Genomic DNA, 23683 nt, shown 5'->3' on the forward strand with positions numbered 1-23683 from the left:
GATTGATAATGTATTATTCTGCTTTCCTGAGGCCTCTCCTTCACTGGTATTCTGGCTTCATTAGGCAGAATTCATCTTACCTTGTGCAAGGATGTGGGATATGCTATAATGAAGGTGACATCTCTGTGTGCAATTACAGTCTTAGGGTATCAATAATTTTGATGTTTGAATTAATAATAGAGCATACATGCTACTCTTTTATTTGCATATGTGGTCATGCTAGAAAAAGGGTTTTGGTTAGTAAAATTTAAATCACCCCTTTGTATAGATTCTGTTTAAAGATGTCTTCCTCTGCTGAAAGAAAATACTGTAGTTGATGTTTGTGGGAGGTTAACATTGGCTGCATGTCATGCTACCTTTCATAGCTGAGTTTAACAGAGGTCTGAGAAATAGCACTGAAGTTTTCAGAATCTGTTTGTGAAGAGGTGTTAAGATAATAGAGAGCTTATCTGATGCTACCAGCTGTAGCCTACTTAATGTGAGGAATACCCTTGCAAGCTGGAGGAAGGAGCTAAGTTAATACAAAGGAAAATGAGGTACTGTTTTATAGGTGACTCGCTAATTCAGTGGGTTTTGTAGAGTAGTTTTCTTTTTCTTTTCACTGTATTACCCCCTAAATATGGTTTTATTTCTCCTGACAAATATGTCTAGTTGACTATTATTGGCAAGCTTTTGTGCCATGGCCTGTTGTGATCTAGTTGTTTCTGTTGTGACTGAGAATCCTTAAAGGGAGGAGTAAGGGTTTAGAAAAATGCTAACCACAATGCTACCTGCTTTTATACTTGTTTTCTTTTTTAAGTGCAATAAAGACATAGTGGTCAGCCTTTGTTGAAAGAAAACCTCAGCTCTCACAGAATTTTCAGATCCCAAAATAGCTGGGAAGTTGTAAAATGTTTGTTTTCACAAGGCATACACTGTCATGTTTTCATGGTGCAAAATTGCATACCTGGAAACAATTTGTTAGGCACTATCCATGTTTATTTTTTTCCATTTTAGGAGCTAAAAATGTTTGGTGTACCTCTCAGTCAGCAGGGTGAAGCTGAGTACATTTCACTGTGCAGTCACATCTCAGGAGCAGTGAGAGCTTCTGGTACTGCAGCTGGTGGCAGTAGACAATGAGGACAGAACAGCAGAAAAAATTAACCCTTTCATTTCAGTTTTTGCTTAAAAGTGGAGATCTTGTTTACTTCTCAGCAGGTAGCCACTGGGGAATCAGTTATTGAAAAGTTCATGTTTGAAGACCTCAATTCTGTCTTGAAAATTAAGAAATGGTAGAGTTATTAAACTGCTTTTTTGAACTGAGAAGGGACATTGATCATGGTTGAAGATATCAGATATATCTACCACCTTTAATAAGGCTGATTAGTAGGTAGTGATGATCAAAGTGAGTTTCCTCATGAGGGATGGAAGAGTGGACTCATTTTCAGAGCTTGTTCTCAAGTACATTTTTTGGAAATACATCAGTAGCTAATGATGGACATAAATAGGGTGAGGCTGGGCTGCTTCAGAGGTTTTCCTGGGAATTTTGAGAGGGTCACAATAGAAGGTTTTTGGTTTGTTTTCTTTTTTTTTTTTTTTTTTTTTTTTTTTAATTGTATGCTAGTTTCATTCTTTTTTTTTTTTTTTTTTCTTTATTAATGAAACTTACTGATCTGTGCTACCTTAGTGAACAATATTTCTATTTAGCTTAGTTTGTACTTGACACACGTCCCTCAGACCTCAGCTTTTCCCACTGCTTTCTTTGTCTGTCGGGTTCCCTTCAGCTGGAGGAGGTGGGATGCCTGCTTCAGTGTAACAAAGAAAATCATACAGTATTATCACAGCTGAGGTACTGGTAACATCGTGGCTGCAAAACACAAGTTCTGCACATAAATTAGCTCATAAAATCGTGTTTTGTGGAATACTGGACTGACTGCAGGGCTGGGGAAACTTTTATCAGGTCTCTGTAGATGAGAAGAGTTTGCTTGCTAGCCACAGCTCTGGGATAGAGATATAGATTGTTTAGAGTCCTTCAGAGATTGTACTTGACTCTTTCTGATATATGCACTGTGTTACAAGTTTCTGGTGTTCTAAGAGTGTCCTTATGAAAACTGGTGTTTTTTTTCTAGAAACTCAGATTCTAGAAACAACCAGTTGTATGAAGCCTTGGGGTTGGCGGAGGAGGAAAAGAGGTACCTGTGGAGTGTGTATATGTATCTCTTCTTTTGCATATATGTCTAGATTTATATGTGACCCCTAAGTGTTGCACTCTCTTGTCCCAAGAACCAGGAAAAATACCTCAAATCTTTGGACTTTTAATTCAGCTGCATGATTATTTTTTGAGGTCTGAATTCTTGGGAGTGGAAATGCTGCAGAAGTGCAGTCTTTCCCCTTTCAGCTTTTTCCCCTGTGGAGGCAGATTGAATTCTTTTCTCTCCGCTGTTCTCTGACTCAAAGAACTCGGTCTTTGGGAGAATAAAAAGGAAATGGTTTTGCCTTTTCGCTCTTCCCTTACTTTTGCTTTGGGAGAGTCAATCTTACTTAGGCATCGTATCAGAATGTAAGAGAACAGCGCTCTCTAATTTTTCAAAGTAGCAGCAGAATGGCTCTTGTTAGGTTCACTCACCCAACAAGTTTTGAATAGTGAATCTGACAAGAATTGTATTGTTTTTAGTCCTACTGCTCTGGAAAGCTGTGAGCCAAGGGAAAGATGCTGGCATGGTATATACAGTAAAACAGCATGGGGTTAGTTCTCCTTTGCAAGGCTGTCTGCACTGCTGTTTGCTACTGAATATAGGATTATTACTATTTTTTAAAGCTTATGTATGAACTAGCACACACACCTCTCCCTTCTGCCAGGAGAAGGCTTTCTCTTATCTGTTTGGAGCAAGCAGAATCTTAAAGCCCATAATTGTTCTCTTATTCAGATCTGTAATCAAATACAGTAAAGAGCATTGAAGACAAATATCCCAGAGGAAATTCGATTTGTTTTTTAAGCCATGAAAAAAGATTTGGTCACTCTGCTCTCAGATCTGTAGCTTCCATACAGCAATGTATTCTGTCTTGGTCTGGTCTACACTTTCTCACTTTGCAGTGCAGCTTTTCTTGCCCGTGTTGTGCAAGCATTGCTGGCTTTCAGAACTGAGGCTGGTGTAAAGATGCTTGAAACACTTCAGCTACCTACCTAACATCTTTTTTGTTTGTTTTGTTTTTGTTTTGTTTGCCTTTTTCTGACAGTAGAAGAAAGTGAAACAGAGGACCATCAGGCAGGTGTGGGACACTCAGCCGCACAGACTGGTAATGCTGAATTCCTTCATTAGTGCTTGCTTACCATTTGACAACAGTGTGAGGGATTTTTGTATCGGGGTGTTTTTGCAAAGCCTGCACTCTTCTTGCTCTGTTTCAGCTTAGAATGCATTCTTGGGGCTTGCAATGGAAAATAACTTTCCTCTCCCTTTACCTTTCAACATCTGACAATTAGAAATTCTGCCTTTTGTAGGTCAGCTGACTAAAAGTAAGATGCTTCTAAAGTACAGCATGCTTCTCTTTTTTTCTTATTTCCTTTTGTGTTATATTTAATCCTTCCCCATGTTCCCTATGTAACCACCCCTCCATGCCATTTCAGATAAACTTTATTATTAATTTCATTTAAGCTGTTTCTGTATTTCTAAAATATGTGGATGGAGATGATTTCTTTAAAGATTGTTTGTATAATTTTTTTGCCAGAGATTATTAAGGGCTCTTTAATTTTAATAAGGGAGATTGGGTGGACAAAACTGTTGTTTTAGTCAGGATCACATGGATAAGTATTATTATTAATAATAATAAAGAAATAATTGTTAATTCCCCAAAACAACAAGGGCTTCTTTATTCTCTAACATGGTTTGGAGAATGCAAGAAATAATTTGTTTCTGTCTTTGGTACTGGTTTCACCGAATTTTTATCTGAAGAGAAGGACTGACTCATCTGAGTAGTCTTATTCATTCAGCTGAGGTCACCTTTTGGAGTAAGGGCTGGCTCCTTAAGGGTATTCCTAGAAGGCTAGTCATGTCTGAGTACGTGTAGGTAATCTGTTTGAGAACAGTTGGAGGTATTCCTCTAATGAAGGTGAAGAATGCAGTCAGTTTTTTCTTCAGCTTTATATTCCTGTGCGTGTCCTGTGTTTGTGTTTGGTGCCTTGTATAAGTTCTAATGGCTTTGTGCATAAAGTAGATTGTTTGAAGGGAGTAAATAAAAGCGAGGGAGTTCTTTGCCTTTTTAATGGGAAATTTCTCAAACTCTTCTCAGTGTACATGTGTCTCCATTGAACTATCTGCAAATTCTTGAAAAAAGCAAACTTGTCCTTCTGTAGACACACCAAGTTGAAAAATAGGCAGCTGCTAAACCAGAGATCGATGTCAAGAAATGGTGGCTCTTCTGCATTTTTTGGTCTTAAAATAATTCTCAGTGGTTAAGTTGCATTGCTAGTTCTTTATTTACCATCATGTGCTGTGTTCTCTGTTTATTTCTAGGCAGGATTTAGCATTCTGTATTTCTCCACAGCAAGAATGCAGTGCCGATATTAAAACCAAAAAAACCCGATAGAGCAAGCAGTACAGAAGGCCTGCACTGTGTACACACTGCCAGAAGTTTTTATAGTAATACTTTGTATCTAAGCTCTGGCTCTAACCATTAAATGTGCTTTTTATAGAGTACCAAGTTATAATGTAGTGCAGCTACGGCATATTAATCTTACTGCAGAGATTTAATGAGGCAGTTGTTTTGCGATGGACACTATTGGGAGCAGAGAGCGACAGAGTTTTACTTTACCACTGAGCTGAAGAAATATTCCTTGCCTGGTAATAATTATAACCACATGATCTAAGTTTTCCTTTCTTTTGCCAGCACTTTTCCATGCAGAAGTGGCTTGGAAGGAGGTCTACTGCAAGGCAGTGAAATGGATTGGAAAGGAGGCTGTTTTCTTGGTAGCTTGATGTTTTAGTTGGGATTATCTGTGGATCCTTGCAGCATAGGCAGAAATATGTAAGATGAGTTTCAAGAATACAGACAGTCTTTGCCAGTCCACTGAGATGACTTTTAGATATTCATTACTTTTACATGACTTTTATATGGGTTATAAAAAGTAAATGTGGTGAAACCTCATTTTTACATGGGCAGAATAGAATTTCTGCAGGTTGGCCTTAAACCGCTCCCATACTTGAAATTAATTGAAGTCCATGGCTTTATTGCCTCCAACACTTCTAACCAATGCAATTTTTCATTTTCCCCGAAGTTGCAGTTTTATTAGACCAAGTTACAGCAATAACATCCCTTATGAGAAAGGAGGAAGAAGGGAAGGGGAGAGCCACCTGCCAGGGAACATAGTAATGAGAAAATCATGCTTCTTTTAATTTCCATTTATAAATAATGTGAACATAATCAGGAAGAGAAGACAACTGTTCTTTCTCTTGTTTTTTTTAAAGTGCCTTAATAGGCAGAATTTATTTCCCTTCCAAAAAACAACCTTCATTCATTTCTACACTAGATAATTTCCAGTGGTATCTGAAGGTGAAGGAGAATGTATGTGTATTGTTGCTGATGGGTATTAAAAAGATTCAGTTGGTGCATGGGCAGCCTCCAAAATAGGGCAGAGAAGCCTCTGGAAATCACAGTGGTATTTGCAGAAGTTGGGAAAAGTAATTTTACTTTGAGCACCATCTTATTGAGGGAATTGTGGCTGTGATTGTTGCAGATACTGCAGAGAAAGAAATATGGGAGATGACTGACATTTGCCTTGAAGTCTATATGTGAGCCTGGGCTTTGAACAAGAGGTTAAGGAGAAAGTACAGATGAATGCACGTTGCATTTATAAAATATTTTGTTCTAGTCTTCCAAAAGAGCTGCTCAAACAAGGCAGCTTATCCTCAATTTCAGTAACTATTTAAGGTTTGACCAGCTCTTGATGGAAGTTATTTTTTGTTGCAACAGAACAGCTATCTATTCACAAAACCTCCAAATGATATTTGCTCTCTTTAAATATCTTTTTATTTTGGTGGTGACATCTCTTCACAGAAGCAGATCACAGTGGAAATACATTCATTGAGAGGGGCTGAGACTGCCAGAACTCATTTCACAAAGCTGTCATAGGCTAAACTCGAACCTAGGTCCCAGAGGGTCCCACTTAAGTGTTGACCTAAAAACAAATGTGCCAGTTGGCTAGAGCATGTATTCTAAAGTTGCAGCAGAAGGGAATAAGCTTGACTGACTTCTGTCCCTGTAGAGTTTATATCTGCAAATGCAGAAGGAGAAGCAAAACATTATTAGTCTTAAAATGATTCTAATTTTAATAACTGGTTGCTAAGTATGAAGCTTTAAATGGAGTGATCCTTTAGGCTTTTGTGCACTAAGGGGTGCATGTGTGCCTATGTTGTGTGTGTTGCTGAATTCCTGTAAAATGCAATAGTGAGCCTCAAGAATTCCCTCCCCTCCCTTTTCTTTCCTTCAGCACTGTACTTAAAGCAGAGTCAGACACTACCCTTATTTTAAAACAAACAGGTCTGTAAACTTTATGTGCAGCATTTAAATACTCATGTTAAAATTCAGACCTAGTGCCCACATTTCCCTGAGTGCTGTCAATTTTATGAGATGAAACTGGGAGCTTGAGCTGAACAACTAATAGTATGCAGTGTGCACATGCTGCCTTCCAACAAGTGTTTAATGATGTTGGGGTCAGTTTGCAACAGTTAAGACAATTATTTCATTTTCTGAACTGTTTAGAACCTGGAGATCTCCTAGCTACTTTTATTAATCTTTCAAAAGTTTTTGGAAAATAAAGCGACAATGGAAGTAATTAGATTTAGAATATTCAATAATGGCTAAAATGCCATAAAAGTCTTTTTATAATTAGCATACATTTTTTAGTTTGTAAATTTGCAGGCTACTTTTCTATTTGGAAGTAGCTGCCCAAGTGGAAATTTCCACTCTTGAAAGAACCTTGTGGATGTAATTTGTCATGTAAGGACTCAGTGTATAGACAGGGCTTTTGCACAGCAAGTGTATTTTTCCTTTCAGAATGCGTTTTTTGTTTTTAAAAATTAATCTGGTTTCTCTCTGTAATATAATTCCCTTAAAAATAAATACTGCCCTTTACCCCTGTCAAAGAAATTCCTTGGTTTTGATCACAAGCCACATGGCATGAGAAAGACTTCCTGACATGGGTCATTTCCAGTTTCTGCTTGCGGGTCCATCTGTGTTTGCACAGTTGAAGGGCAGGGTGCAGCAGTATGGACCAAAGGATACAGAGAGATGATGAGAGCTCTGACCTTGGTTGTGGGCAGCAAGAAACACAGGAATGGCTGTGCCCAGATGACTGTAGGGTGCTGAGAGCGGATGTGAGTGGTTTGAAGTGGAATTGCCTTCCTGCTTCTCCTCACACTCCACCCCACCCCCAGTATGAATGTAGCCTTGGCATGCTTTAGGTCCTCTTCTTCCAAGGACTTGTGCATGATCCTAATAAATTTTAAGGCTAAATAAGGTGTGTTCACAGATACCACCTCTCTGTTCCCCTGGCCAGGGAGCCTACTCCTGGTTACTCACCAGTTTGGCTAAAGAGTGCAACATCTTAAAATGTACTTGCACAATCTCCTGTTATTATGTGAGTTAGTCCTTGTTTTCTAAAATGATTTGTTTCGGTCTCAGCTCTCTCAAGTATCTAAAAGGAAAGATGAGGCAGCCAAAGCAGAAAAGGGAAAAGTGGTGAAACACTTGCATTCCTTTTGCTGGAATGTGCACAACCATTTCTCTTCTGCATTTCACTTGTTGTACTGTGGTTCCCAAGGAAAAACAACATTAAGTGCCAGCTTGCTTTATTAGGGAAGACAGATTGGTTTATTTCTGTCTTTGAAGGAAGCTTTTAGTAAAATGGGCAAAAAGTCAGGAGCAGTTAAGGCTACTGTGTTCCTCCTCAGAGGAGGAAGAAAAGTTCTAGGCTACACATGATCTCACTGAGCTGGTCATCTGCAGAACTGAGGCACTGCAGCGAGCTGTGAGGTGTCTCTGCACACATGGATGGATGGTGAGGCTGCACGTTTCTTCCAGTTAGAAGCTTCAGTTTGGCTCAGGACTGCTGATCTGAGGCTGGAGCTATCCTGCTATCCCCCAAATGCCTGATAACATGTCAAGCAGATAAAGCTTTCTTTGTGCACTCTATAGCTTTTACACTTGAGTAGCTAGTTTCCAGTTTTCCATGATCTGGAACTTGATGAGCATTGTCTTTAATTCATGCACAAGTTCAGAGCCTGAGTAGCATTTTGACCCAGGGTATAAGCTTTCCAGGGCTTTGTTTGTGTCAAATGGTGTGGTGATGGAGTATGGAGTGGGTTGTAAAAATCAAGATTAATTTCATGTTTATGTAAATCAAATTTGTTAGTCTCTTAATTCTGGTAATTTCCTGTGAAACGCTGTAGTTAACAGTGAAAAGAAGTTCCTGCACACTCATTGATTTGATTTTTCTTTTAATTGAAAAACTAATTGCATAGGTGGTTTATCCTTTCTTATGATGATCAAAGCAGCTTCAATAGCCGTGATAAAATTGACAAACCCAACACTGAAGCATGGAAGAATAGCTTGAATGAGAAATGGGGCTGCATTTGTGGGAGTAGAAGGGAAATTCGCTTTTCACTGAGATTAGAAAATAAAAAAAGGAAAAAAGCCTCTTTTGCTTATTTAGCAATAAATTCTACAGTGTGCTGCAGGCTCATGCCAGGTAGTTTTCTTCTCATCATTCTCACAACAACCTATTTTGGTTTTTTTTTCTTCTTGAATGTTCTCCTCTTACACGCCTGACATCACAGTCTTGATTTTCTTTCAGACCCAAACTGTAAACTAGAAGACAAGGCAGAAGATGGAGATGTGCTAGACTGTAAGAAAAGGCCGGATGAAGGGGAGGAGTTAGAAGAAGAAGCTGTGCACAGCTGTGACAGCTGCCTCCAGGTGTTTGAGTCACTGAGCGATATCACAGAACACAAGATTAATCAATGTCAACTGACAGGTAAACAATACTTATCACTTTGTGGCTTTGTGCACTGCTCTGTTTCTGATTCCTCTGCTTCTGATAGCCCTCCTTTTTCAGTTATTTTATTCCTGCACTTGAATGCTTGGTTGAGACCTTTATAAACTGATTTTGGGACAGGATTATGCTGTAAATGGAGCATTATAAATTTCCTTAATACCGAAGGATATGTGCCTGCTGTGTGTGTTTTCTGGATTCATACTGTACAGCTTTCCATGCTTTGCTTCTACATGTATTTTGCTAGGTCACTTGTGAATGCACAGACATTTGTAAGTGGGGCTTAAGTGGCATAATGTCACATAATGAATGAATTTGCACAATGGCCTGTTGCAAATCTGAGCTGGATGTTGTGTTACTCTAATCTGTTAACTACAAATGACTGTACAGTAATCAGTAACTGAAAGTTGAGAGGAATTAAGCAAATTGTTAGAGGGGAAAATAAGATCTCAGCTTGAAGGGGCAGAACTGGGTGCTGATCAGATACTACTGAATTGAGTAGAGCTGGGTGAATGGACCTGAGATTCCTCTTTGAAATTATTGTAGACAGCCCTCTTACTGAGAAAACCATGTGAAATCTGCTGGATTTAAATTTAGTAGTTTTTTTGACAGGACACACTGTAGGTCCAAACAGACTCAGTGTCAAGAGAAAGTCACTTATATTTTAAATTAGTGTTTTATTTTTAGTCTGTACAATGTAAAATGTACTTATTGTGTAGTGGAATTTTTTTAAAAACCTTTCTTTATTATGACTTTGTCAGTAAGAAAATTCCCTTTCTGTTTGGGAATGCTTTTAGAAAGTGCTTGTGTGTGCTCATGTTTGGAGAGCTTCCTGAGTTTTGGTTCCAGAAGGTCCATTGGCTAAGCCCTGTCAGAATGAGACATAAAAGTCAGATAGCAGTACCACTCTTGAGGATGAAGAGTGGAAAGATGATGAGCAGAAGAGGAAAAAGTGGGCAGGAGCAGAAGAAAGATTGAGGAAGTAATGTGGATCTGTCAAATGATTTTAATCCACACTTCAAATTATGGAAGATGAAAATCTGCTGCAGCAAGAAGTGTTTACTTTTATTAATATACTGCTTTGCCTTTTCTTGGCTGTAAAATGTATTTCTGACTTGAGATACAATCAATTCAATCATTTTCTAATCACTCCTACAAACTTCCAGAATGTATTTTTCTACAGTGCTCATGATTTCTGGCAGTATGGATATTCTCTCTTGACTTGAAATAACTTTAACATTTTTCTTTTCTTTTCTTTTCTTTTCTTTTCTTTTCTTTTCTTTTCTTTTCTTTTCTTTTCTTTTCTTTTCTTTTCTTTTCTTTTCTTTTCTTTTCTTTTCTTTTCTTTTCTTTTCTTTTCTTTTCTTTTCTTTTCTTTTCTTTTCTTTTCTTTTCTTTTCTTTTCTTTTCTTTTCTTTTCTTTTCTTTTCTTTTCTTTTCTTTTCTTTTCTTTTCTTTTCTTTTCTTTTCTTTTCTTTTCTTTTCTTTTCTTTTCTTTTCTTTTCTTTTCTTTTCTTTTCTTCATACTTCTCCTCTTCCTTTTGCTCTTTCTGTGTTGAAAAATTAGTGGCTTAACTTGGCTCTTCCTTTCCTCTCCCAGAAAGCACTCACCCTGCCTGAGTCCCCTGGCTTTCCCCTTCACTGTCTCAGATCCCATTTATTCACCCCTGTGGGTTTTTTACCTTGTTCCAATACAGCTGTCCCTCCTTTCTGGTTAGTTAGTTGCTGCCCCCTTCTACCAAGTGTTTTCTCTGCTTTAAAGCTGCAAGCAGAATGCACTGAGCAGTGCTTGCACAGTTGGGTTAAGAAACTGAAGAAAAGCAGGTGAGGGGAGCAGTAAATAGGGAGAATCTTGGACCACTGCTCCTCAACACAGCAGTTCTTGCTGAGAGCTGTGCTGCTAAATGAGAGTGAAAATAAAGATGCTGGATTAGTCAAGCTGAGGTGCATGTGTGAAGGTAGGAATGCACATAAGATAGCAGAGGATGGGGAAATAAAAATGAATCTTGAAGGAAATTGTTTAAGTTCCTAAATATATCTTTGCCTCTCTTTCAAGGAAGCTTGTGATAGTGAATGGATAGAGACCAGGCTGTTTGAAAGCTAATGAAGTGAACAAAAACTGAAACTACACACCCTTCTGGAGCACAAAGTTGACAAAAAGCCAACTGTCCTCTGTTTCTAAATATAAATGACCTAAATACACCCTTGGAGTTGAAAAAGGGGCCTGAATGACGTGGCTGGAGTGGAGGATTTCTTCTTAAGCAAAAAAATACTAAACAAGTTGTTAGTGAGGAAGATTCCATGCAGGGTCCTAGGGTGCATGTGTGACCTTACACTAAGGGCACAGCATTCAAGACAACCTCATGGGCAGAGAGTATTTTTAGATAATCTGTGACAAGCAGTTGACAGAAAGAAGTCTTTCTTTTCTGAAACACAACATATATATCTGACAAAAATAAGGTTTCAGTCAACCTCCCTGGACTCTTGTCTTTCTCTTCCACAGCACCTTTGGGTGCCATGCTCAAAGGTTTTTTTAAAAAAAAGTGTTATCAAGAAGGGCTGGTTGCACCTCCCTGTCCCATCACAGTCCTCTGACACAGCAGGGTCTTACATAGTTGATCTGGTTGTCTCCTTTTGGAGGAGTCCCACTGAAATTAGGAGACCTCTGAGGTCTACTGATAAGTCTACAAACATGTTTGTCACTAAGTTGATAATGAAAGGCAAGAGGTTTAAAAAATTTTTTCTTCTGTATTCTGCTGTTTAGATCAAGTATATCCTCTCTGGAAAAGGGCAGAATAAATAATCTATCTTGATGAGATTTTTCCAGTCTGAGTCTCAGGCAGGGAAGAGTTACCTAAGATGTCCATTATGTAAAAATGCCAGGGCCATCATCCTCTGAACACCACATTTAGCTTGTGAAGCCTTCCAAACCCTATTCTTCAGATGGCTGAGCCAGCAGCTGCAGCTTGTCTGGATTTTACTGAGCTTCTCTGAGATGCTCTGTGAGATGCATAGGGAACTGCACTGCAAGAATTTATGAAATGTGCTTATTGATCCAGTTGTATGGTTATTTCCATTCAGTTATATTGGGTAAAAATCAACAATTATGTTGATGGAACAAACAGGATGGCAAAACAATGGCTTAAGGCAACCCTCCAGTAAAACCTGAATATGAAACACAACATTTGAGTGTCAGAGTGTTTTGACTGTCCCTAGCTCTACCAGCCTAGTAACATGCTTGAGAATTGGGCCTGCCACTTAAGGTTCTCAAATTGATATTCAGGCTTCTAGTTTTTGCATTTGAAAATATCAGATGTATTCCTCTGAAGTTTTGACAGTTCAGTGGAAGGAGTAAAACTGCTTTGTTGAATTTTCATTCTGTACTCTCAACCAAAGACTGGAATGAGGAGAAGGGTTTATTAAACAGTGCTCCCAATCTCTCAAAGTGTCAGTCACCCCCACCTATTCAGAGGACAGTGGAAGATGAGAGTTACTTACAACTCTGTGAGATTTAGCTCTCAGGATCTTGAATTGCTGTTCTCTTGCAGATTTTTTCAAAGGAGGAGAAAAAAGTCCTCCCCAACTGGTTCCTTTCTGTAATCTGTTGTTTGAATTGAACTCATGTTCTTTTTTCTGGAGGAGGGCATAGCTGCTCTTTTATCCTAATGTGTGCTCTATTGATCTTTTCAATTTGGGTCTGATCCAGTGTCCATTGAAGTCAGTGAAAAGATTCCCATTGACTTCAGTGGGGGATGGAACAGGCCCTTCATGAGGCATTTAGTAATTTTTGCTATCATCTGAAATTCTTGTATTGAAGCTTTCTCTGAAAAGGTGATGATTTATTTATGTTAATTGCTGACAGTTCCTGTGATGTTTGTGGAATACAGATAATGGATAAATGGGGGGAAAAGTTCCAAAAAATTCTTTACAATACTTAGAACCAAGAATAGATAAGATGCTGAACTATATTCATTTAGTCATTACAAAGGACTGGCAATAAAAATATGGATTTAATAGTGCTTCTCTCTGATGTTAATGCTTTTCTTACTGTATTCTTCCTGCAGCATTTAATTTAGTAACTCAAGCCACTTGCACATTGTCATCCTGTATGTTGTGTTTATAAGTGAAGCATCCAGTTAGCCTGGCTATGAGCCTGATGTAGTTTGGATCTCACTGGAGGAACTTGAATGCAGGATCAAATATGGTACACTACTGATAATAAACCCTCAGCTGCACCTTCTCTCTTCTTCTGCCATCAGGAAAGGACACTTAACCTTTTGCATTGCTGCCATATGCTGTTGGTAGGACACAATGTGTCAGACACTTTCTTTTATTGTCTCCAGCTTGATTTATAATCCCTTTTCCCTGCAGAGTGCTTTGTGCTGTTTATTTTCCCTTTCAGTTCTCAGGGATCCTGCTTTATGAGGTCTCCCATGTCTGTGTGAGAACTGCTCTCCACTGGCTGGCTCTGTGTGCAGAGGTATCCAGCTCAAGCTTGGTACTCTTCTAGATCCTGTAGGTCACTTTGACATCAGAAATCTCAGCCATGACCAGAGTAATACTAGAACCAGGAGCATAAACCTGCAGTGAACATACCTGTCTGGTTGGCTGAGTTGCTGAATAACTCAGCAGCAGAATAACTCAGCTGGCACACAGGTCTCCACCTGAAGTGAGTGGACACAGTGTGTGTTACAGGACTTCCTACCAGCCCTGTTGGCATCACAGGCAATAAAACTTGCCTGAAAGCAGCCTACTGAATCATATACAGTCATAGCTTTAAGGCTAAGGGTGTTCTGAGGGAAAAGACATGAGGTATTTCTCCACTGGGGATATTTATTTTACCTTTAGGTGGTTAGTTAGACTGCAGTTTATGCTTTGGGCTCTAGCTTAGTTCTAGAGCTGACAGGTTGAGTAAGTATGTCAGGTAGAGCTGATAGCCATTCTTGTTCATCATCACCTAAGCCATTTCTGATATTTAAAAGGTGACTGGTCACAGCTGTGTGTCCCCTGACAATGAGGAGATGCAGTCCTGCCCTCTGGCCTTGCTCAGAGGTTCCTTTCTGATGCCATCTGAAAAGAATTCCAGAACTTTATTAGGGACCCATTGTTCCGAGTGCTGGTCTCCATCAGCACTGGAGTATCACAAGGGTGGCAACTCCTAGATAAGTCATTTATCTTTTTCTAATTATGACCAAAATTAATTTTCATCATCATCCTGAGAAGCACCTACATCCATGTCTAGATATGAGAGCTTGTGCTGCCTAACAGCTTCACAGACAGCATGCACAGTGAGTGATCATGGACTTGGAAAACAGGAAGCAATGGAGATTCACTGTAATAGTTTCCTTCTCTTGCATCTTTTCTCCTCTTCCTAGTGCCCAGGAATCTTTCATCTTTCTGAATGAGTTGGTAATACCAGGACCATCTCTGTCACTAGAACACTTGAAAACTTTCCAGGGGATTTTGTCCCAATGGATGCATGCTGTCCACAATGACACTACAAGATAAATCTTGTGAACACTTGGTGTTATCATGTTTTGATATCCCAGCTAGAACAGCTCTTCCTGCTAGCAAAATAATCCTGGCCAGGTATATTGTGTTTCTTGTCATTATTTTTTCAGTTTCCACTACATGTGTGGAGAAAAGATACATGTCAAGGCTCTTTGGTCATTTCAGCATCACAGTGAGAAATCTGAGCTTGATCAAAGTGCTTCTGAGGACAAGGACCCTAAGAAGTTAAATATATGATGCACCAAAAGCATATTCATCTGCTTCATTGCAGTTGGTGGCACACTGCCAGGCACTGTTTGCCAAGTGCAGTTCACTCGAGAGAGTCACTCTGTTTCTCTGGAGAATTCCTGCACCAAGGACTGCATATGGATTTTACATTAAACAGTTATTGAATAAAAGACAAACAGTGTTTGGACTGGGGACTTGAGCTCAGGCTTCTCTTTCCTTAGAGGGCTTCCCAGTTGCTGTGTTAGAAAGACATACTTCTACTTTTCCATTCTATTTGGACCACAAACTTCTGACTTCTATTCCACACAATGATATTCTGTTTGACAGATAGTGGAAAGCAGATTCTCACCTCCAGTTTCTTGTCCCAGACAACACTCATGGTAGTTTGCAATTTGTAGCCTCACATCCTTTCATTATTATGTGGTCCAGGACCCATATCTGCAACTCCAAATCCTTGATATTTGGGGGAAAAGAGGAATAGGGTGGTAATTACAGCCTCTGCCTCCAAAGATCATAATTTTGAATTCAAAGAGCAAGGTAAAGCCTCTCACTGGACTTGGATGGAAGATTTATGAGCAGTACTGAATGGCCAAGGCTATACAGAATCTGCTATACAGAAGTTCATAATGCAAAACTTCATGTTCCTATGGAGGATAGATGAAGGTCTTGATAATTGTGTTCCTAGATTTTTGTATTAAAATTCTGTGAGAATAATTCTTAGATATGTAGGGAGCTTGTATATGCTGCAGCTGAAAGCTGTGAAACTAGAGAGCACAGCCTTCTGGCTGTTCTTCAAAATCCCTGTGCTTATCTGGAGGATCCATGACGAACAGCCAACATGGGCAAAGAGGCATAAACCCCTTCCCTTCTGCTTGGAAACCATTAATCTTTGCTCTTGAGATTGTTAATCAGTCATAAAACAAGTAGATCTTCATCTCCTGGGTGTTTTAAAAGCAGCCTGTAGCACTTCCTGAGTTGTCTGTCAGTGACCCCCTGTAACAGAAAGCAGCTGATGGTCTGCATCATGGAACTGTTATTTTTGACTTGGGGGACCCTTGTAGCAAACCTGCTCATGAGTATTAATTGTAAGTGCCAGAGCTTTTGCTGTTTGGAGGTGGGAGAATAAACTAGTGGTGTCTTCCAAGAGAGTTTGAGTGCTTCCTGTATACCTTTAGTTGATATTTTTTCCTCATTTTTTCCCTATTTCCCTTTTATTCTAGCCTGTTTTTCTACCACTAAAAAGGCTGATGATTTTCTTAGCATATAGTGGAAAGAGTTTTGGTTGGCGTATTTACTCCATGTGTCCACCAAGGACTGTGCACCATGGGAACTTGAATTCCCAACAAAACGTTCGAGGTACCAGATCTGACCCCACGTCCCTGCACCAGTGAGGGCACCATTGCCTCACTGAGTACCATGGACAGAGACACCCCTGGCTGGCCCAGGAGTCCTGATCTGCACCAGAAACTGCTCAACTGGAGACTGTAGTTCTCTCACTGGCAAAGGGATTTGGTTTAGGCAGCCCCAGTGCTGGGGTTATCAGGTCTAGTTCTTGGTAGAGCCATTTCTCTCCTGTCTTTCACATTTAAATAATCTGGGATCTTGTATAGGGCTCTTAGGGCTCATCTTGCAGCTATCCATGCCTTATTGGGCAAATGGAGTAGGCTGCAGAATTGGTCCAAAGTGCTCTTAACACGCAAGGCATACATTCTTGTCTGGAAGATGAATCCAGTCATCCTGGCACTTGGCCATCACACATTTAAACCAAGCTTTTGACTACTTTTTTTCAGAGGTTCCCAAGTAAAACTGTTTCAGTGAAGATGAAAGTGAATCTTCAGGACAACAATGCACTGATTTGCAGGCTAAAAGACACCATGTATGTGTCACCCAGAGTCAGGTTTAGAATCATAGAATCATCAAGGTTGGAAATGACCTCCATGATTATTGAGTCCAGCCTTTAAGTGAACACCACACTGTCAACTGAACCATGACACTGAGTGCTGTGTCCAGCTGTTTCTTGTATACTTCCGGGGAAGTATACTTCCCTAGACAGGCTGTTCCAGTGCTTAACCAACCAGTGGAAAAGTTCTTTCTGTGATCCAGCCTGAACTTCCCCTGGCACAACTTCAGGCCATTTCCTCTGGCCCTATTGCTTGTTGCCTGGGAGAAGAAGCCAACCCCCACCTAGCTACAACCTCCTTTCAGGTGGTTATTGAGAGCAGTAAGATCTCCCCTGAGACAAACAACATTTTACATAAACAATATAACTTGGTTCAGTGTCTTCTTGCCAAGCCTTGCTTAGCAGTGCAACTTACAATCATAGTCCTGGGCTATAGCAGAGGACATATCTGTGTGGTGCTTTTTTGACTTACAACTGTGAAAGCATCAACTGGGAGCACCTGACATTCTGTTGTGAGTGAGTGCAATATCGTTAGGTTCTGGGAGGGGCCACGATAATGTCATAAATGGTTCCTCTTCTGGCTTTGATATTTCACAGTTTCCAAGCTGGCCCTACGTCACTGCCTCTGTTTTGAGGCACTGACTTGGCCAGCTCCCTGGCTTTTTCAGAGTTAGTTTAAATGCCTCCCTGGCACTCTGTTGAAAATCTGCCCTGGCTAGATACAGAACTTTGCTTTATTACAGTGACAGTCTGTTGTTCCATTTATTTATAGCCACTGCTGGGTGTTCTAAAGGTCAAGCCATTTCCTAGCAGCATTTCCAAATGGGCAGTACAGGGTATCTCTCTGCATTACTGTTTGGCTACTGTGACTTTCCCATTGAAAAGTAACCTTGCTCTCTGAGTGTTCAAGTGACATCTCCTGCCTGCTTCAGAAGAGGGTCCAATTTCTGAAATCTGCCAGGTGATGACATGAGGTAATCCACTGACCTTTATGAGGCATTCTGTGCAGCACATAACCATCGGTCTCATTCCAGTTTTGGGAAAGCAAAACTACTATAATCACTATTTGATCTATGCAGCTGAAATTCCTAATTCTCGTTGTCCAAGGAAGATGGTTGCCTGCAGGGAAAGGACCAGAGGGGGCAGGGGAGTCATCAACACTGACACATATGTGAAGAAGAAAAAATAGTCATTACTTACCCTATGATAACTATGTTCCTTCCAATTACTGTTGTAATCAATATGGATCCTGTGGCCAAGCTTGTCTTGTTTTTCACAGTCCTCAGCAATACAGACTTTGAATTGTAAGGCTACTGCTGATACAGGGTCATAGCTACCCTGACCTTTACCCAGTACGATGGGAATTCGTGTGTATGATTCTAATAGACACACTATTGAAAATGAAATAATGATTGTCTTCCATGTATGTATGTATATACACCTACAGTTCATGCTTACTACAGTGCTTCAGAGAATTGACTACCTTGCAGTAAATACCTGTTGTTTATTTTATATTTCTGTTTTACTGGAATATTTATAATATATTGTCAGTGTATTACAAAATGGGTCTTGTTGCCATGACAAATTGGCCTTTTTAAGTGGTGAATTTCCTGCACCTTCTAAAATAATTTCCTTGAAATGCTTGCTGTTTTTATTATTGGCGCTTACTTTAATTACCGTTTCGAAATGAACAGAATGGGAGGTACAACATATTATCATTACTTATATGTTCAGTAGTTAAATTCATAGCTTGAAAACCAAATGTAACAAAATGCCCCACAGCTCTTTAACACTTTGCTTAATGCTGTTGCTGAAAAACCCTAATTTGTGTTTATACAATCAGCTGTAGGGTGTTAAGGCTTCCAAGAAATGGGGTAGCTCACTAGCACACCACCCATATGGGCTTTGTTTATCCTTTTAGACATCATCTGGAGGGTCTAAAAAACCCACTTTTTTTTCCCCACTTTTAGGAAAAAAGAAAGTTGTTGGAGCAGAAAGGTCCTTAAAACATTCCAGTCCCTGCCTGGTCTTGGCATAGCACTCTGTTTGATATGGTTGCCAGGTCACTTCTGCTTCTAGACTGTGACTCTGTTAGTAAGTTATTAGCTTAAGACAAAGGGAATGCACCTTTTAATTTACCCAGGGTGTTCCAAGCTATATTATCGTGCTTTTTGAGAAAGACACCTTTTCTGCTGGGGTAATGATCAGATAGAAATCAGAGTGCTGCATCTATGGAAAACACTAGAACCTGAAATCCCTTTACTAAAGCTCCTCTGTCTTTTACAAGATGCCAGCTATGCCATTTATTCCAACTGCTCTTCCAAAATGACTGGTAGTTGAGTTAAATTCTTTCTTAGTGTGGACCCTTAATATTCCTAATTTTATATCCCTGTACTTGTACTAAGAGGTCATAGTCCTTATGAGGTTATCATTTGGGAATGCTGTAGTGTAACTGATATCTATGACCTCTTAATAAGCATCAGGAGCAAGAGATTGGGATCATTCTACAGCATGCCCTGGGGGTACTTTCCCTTCAGAAGGCAAGCTGGAACTGTTCAACTTTTTTCTTTCTTTCAGTTTTTTACCTTCGGGGGAAATTGATCGATTTGGAGATGATTATTCCATAATCTCCGAATTTTTCTCTTCTACACTGCAATGGGAACTCCTTGAAGTTTAAAGGGATGAGTCTCTTGTGTGCACTGTGGAATGAACCCAAGGAGTTTATGGGGACAGGAGTCTTTTTAGCACAGTTAGTGTAATTTTAGGCAAGTTTGAAACTAAAATACCAGTATGATCTATGTACAGAAAAGGGTAAATTTTTTATTAATTTTGTCTGACTAAATGTGATCACTTCTCTCAATGGATGCTTCATTTGGGATTTACTTCCTGGGGGAAGAAGCTAAGGTTTCCCAAAAATAGAGACACATGAAAGTCATGGTTATCATTGAAACTAAGTAAAAAAGATGAACTGGCAGTCAACTTCTGAAATATTCAAACTTGACAAGGAGTATTTGTCATGGATTTAATAATGACATGAAAGGCTGGAAGAACTTCATGTGTGAAATTTGGTTCAAATTTACTCTTGATAGTGCTATCAAAATCATGTTGTTATGCATGTTCAAGTAAAGTGATTTAATATTTTTATTGTCTGTAGTATTTCTGAAGCATATAAAATGCAAGAAATTATTTTGCCTTTATGTAAAAACAAGGAAAGTATACTTTCAGGACAGGGAATGGACTGGAGCATGTCAAGATGTCTTTTGAAACAGAGCTCTACATAAGATAGCACCACGGATTGGCATTTAGTCCATATGTATAATATATGGGAATTAGTTTCAAATTTCATAAAAATACCTGTCACTGGTTTATTACCTCCCTCACCATGACCAGAGCTGGTGTCTCTCATTTGTTTTACTGCTGGATCCCAGCAGGAAGTGCAGTCTAATGACTGAAGGAAGGCTCAGTGACTCAGTGACTCAGTGCGGGGGAGGCTGGAGAAGGGTCAAGTTTTTCAAGTACTTTGCAAGGCTTCTACCAGCTGTAAAAGCAAAGCACAGGGAAATGAAACTGGCAGTTGTTAATTCACCTTTCTCTGACAAATGCAGGCTTCAGCATGTGTGCATAACAAATCAGTTTTACCATTAACACATTAATTATTGTCATTAATTTTTCATAAGGATGTGTTTATTTCTTATTGTTGTTATCTAACTTCAGTACATGACCAGGAATGATACTTGGATTTTTGCAAAACACTGAGCATGTTCGATTTTTCCTGTAAATTCAGTTTCTAAGCAACACCTCTTTGTCCTGAACTATTTTAATGTGTCAATAACCACAGGTTTCTGTATGATTCTAATTATTCTTCTAAACTGCCTTTGAAATACTTAAAACAGGTTTAATATTTGCTCCCTCTGTTATGTTATGATTAGACTATTGTGTATTACAGGATAATCTTTTCTTCACAGGCATCTGTCAAGCCTGACTTGAGAATGTTTTTCAATTTTTGTCCATAGGTTGTTGTCTGTAATCTTTGCTCCACTGAAACCAGTGGAAAAGTCATTATTATGTTCACAGAGGGCAGGATTTCTACTAGTGAGTTCAAATTCTCATTCTGTTTCTCTCAGGATTCTTCTCCTGCCCCCTTGATCTCTGCCTTTTTATTGCTCTGTCATTTTAAAATAGCCAGTGCTTAACTAACTTATTTTCAAATAGAACTTCCCGAACAAATGACAGACTGTGGTATTAACCACAGTTATTTGCAAACAGTTCCCCACTGCAGGTAAGTTTGGAAGTAGAAAAGCTTTCCCTGTCTGCTGTGATACCAGGTGCTCTCTGGTAAAGAAAGGGCTGAGGAAATGGGAGAATGCAGTTTATTATATTAAAATTAGATTCTGCCTCTTGTGACTCTCTCTGCTTGCCACTGTTGTTGACTTTTATCTTGTTATTTAGTGTACTTGCTACTGAGACTACTTTTCTGTCCTTGTTATCTCTATACTTTCGATTTTTTTACTGAGGGTTTCTGGACTTGTGCTCTTATTTTTTTGCCTTTTTCTCTATCAGCAGGTCAGGTATCCCTGCAGTTCTCCCTTTGGCTGAGAAGGGTAGGAATGATTTTCTGTGGTGCTGGAATATCCCACTGCTTCTCCTTCTTGTCTTTTCTCTCCCTTTTTGCACTCTACTCTTCTACAGTTTGTTTCCTTTTTCCTCTGCAGTATCTAGAGTAGTGCTGTTATTCCTTTTGAGTACTTCAGTATTTCAGCAAGAATAGCAGAATGAAATTCACTCAAAATACTTGGTTTCATTCTACAGCCTCTGCTGGACTCGATGCTTTTTATAGGAAATAAGAATATAGCTGCAATCTCAGATCTACAGCTCATGATGTTATTTGCACAGTCATCCATTGCAACAGGTTCATTCTTGATTTGATCACTTCTTAAGCATTGTTGTAGATGCTCTAGCTTATGTATATTGTTTCTTTAGGAATACACAGTTGTGGATACCACTGAATATATCACAAGTTCCCAAGTGGTAGGAACAATTGCCCTTCATAGCATGGGACTAAAGAGAGTTTGGAATTCCACAGAGCATATGGGTTTTTTGTCAGTGCAGGTATAGCTGGCCTTGACATGCAGTTGTGGGTGAGTTTGTGGATACAGACTTGGCTTCATGAGAGGCATGGAGCCTTTTCCATTGCATTTCAGTTATTGGACAGTGCCTGAAGTGCCTAAAAATTACTTGTGCAGTTCTCCTCTATGGGCATGGAAAGAGGCCCAATACAAATTAAAGGCTGAATTCTAGCTCTTACAAAAGTCATCATCTTGGATATGAAATCAAAGAGCATCTCTGTATGCTGAGTCCCACAGATATTTTTTCATACAGTGGCTTTGAAATTGCACCTCAGTCAGTAGATCTGTGAGGGTGGTGAACAGGACTGTGATGAATAAATACATGTTCAGTGAGTCAGAATTGTTCTTTGCAAGGGGGAAACCATATGTTTTATATACCTGTAAGAATTGCACAAGGCCTTTCACTCTCTAAGTTCTAAATTTATTTTACAACTATTTACATACAATAGCATGAAATGTAGCCAGCTTTGCAGAAGACAGCAGGTAAGACCCATGAGACATAGCAGGGAAAGACAGGAAACTGTCCAGGAATAATGTGGCAAACATCCTTGTGAAAAATGCCAGAGGATCCCAGTGTCCACAAATAGCACCACAACTTCTGAGATGTGAGTGGGTGGATTATTCCACATGCACATTGTCAAAACCTGGCTGATGCTTTGCTTTCCAGGTGAGCTGTACTCATGGCAGACCTGTGTTTCAGAATGGTATGGCTCTTGTTTGTCACCCCGTTGTTTCAGAGGGAACTGGCAGCACAATCTCTTCTGCCATGCACAGGGGGAGGCTGGCCCTGCTGTAACTGGGGAAACCATTCTGCTTCCAAGGGCTGTTGGTCCCAGACATTCTGAATCAAGGAGGGGCTAGGAAATGGCTCAGAGTAGTGTTCAACCCTAAAGTTGTATTCTGGCCCTCCCTTGTCTCCTTATCTCTGCTCTCAGGGAGCTCTAGCACAATATTTTGACTTGTGAGCCCAGAGGGTTGACTGTGCAGCAGACACTTGAGGTAATTATGGGCTTACTTATACATTGTGCTGTCAAATTACGTAATTTTTGATAGAGGGCATAATGTATGCTTTCTAATGCACACTCATGGAAGCTTGGGGCTCTGCCTCTTACTACACAGCTTAAAAATCAAACCATGTGTTTTAACAGACCCCACCACAATTGCCATAAGATGTGTGTGGTGCTCCACCCTTTCCTTCCATAACATTCTAGGATGTATAAATGCAGGATACTCTGTGGAAGAAAAGTTTGGATGTGAAACCTTTAACCATGATATGTGGAATGTGTTTACCAAACTATGGAAACTACTAGGTGTACAGGAAATCTTGTGCATGTAAGTAGTCAATATGCTCTTAGTGAATTGAGACATGGAATAATCATTCTTCCATCAGCCAAGTGCAGTAAATGTGGTTTGCAATCCAAATGTTATTTGCATAGTTTATAGGTTTGCCAGCTATTTCCTTAATGAAGTTTATAGTTTTATCAGAACTTTATGCCTACTTCTGAGGAAGGGGAATGGGAAAAGCAGAGAACAACATCTTTTAAAAACAAATGAAAAAGAAAATTTAATTATTTTGTTATTGACTAAAAATAAGTTTTCATTATGGTTGCATTTGGTGATACTAGAACGGAAGAAATTTTACTTTGAATGCAAAAATGGTTGTTAACATTTCCTCTGCTCCCATGGAAGTGTCCTTTCTTTGGAAGGAAGAGAATTTTTCAGCAAGCATATTTTTATTCTGTCTGCCTCTAAGTTGTTCAATGTGGTATCCTCTTTCTTCTTCATTCTTATACTTTGTTTTAAATACTAGATAAAAAATTCTTCTTTCTTACTGCTTCTCAATGAGCAGTTAAATCACATTGAAAGAAGAGTAATTGCATGTTAATTAGGTTG

General features: G+C 39.4%; 1 protein-coding gene across 12 annotated transcripts in view; it reads left to right on the top strand.

Moving 5' to 3' along the window:
- The window catches only part of ZNF521 (zinc finger protein 521), a 229676-nt gene that overhangs the window by 15388 nt on the left and 190605 nt on the right, over positions 1 to 23683 (top strand). For 4 of the 12 annotated variants that reach the window (XM_056484116.1, XM_056484115.1, XM_056484120.1 and 1 more), the window contains 3 exons: positions 2109 to 2171; positions 3217 to 3276; positions 8828 to 9007. In XM_056484116.1, coding sequence (XP_056340091.1) covers positions 2109 to 2171; positions 3217 to 3276; positions 8828 to 9007 — 303 coding nt within the window. The remainder of the gene's footprint in view (positions 1 to 2108; positions 2172 to 3216; positions 3277 to 8827; positions 9008 to 23683) is intronic. The other 8 variants (XM_056484126.1, XM_056484118.1, XM_056484121.1 and 5 more) reach the window with 3 other exon arrangements.

The sequence above is a fragment of the Oenanthe melanoleuca genome, chromosome 2 (assembly GCF_029582105.1).
Source record: "Oenanthe melanoleuca isolate GR-GAL-2019-014 chromosome 2, OMel1.0, whole genome shotgun sequence".
Taxonomy (NCBI): Eukaryota; Metazoa; Chordata; class Aves; order Passeriformes; family Muscicapidae; genus Oenanthe; species Oenanthe melanoleuca.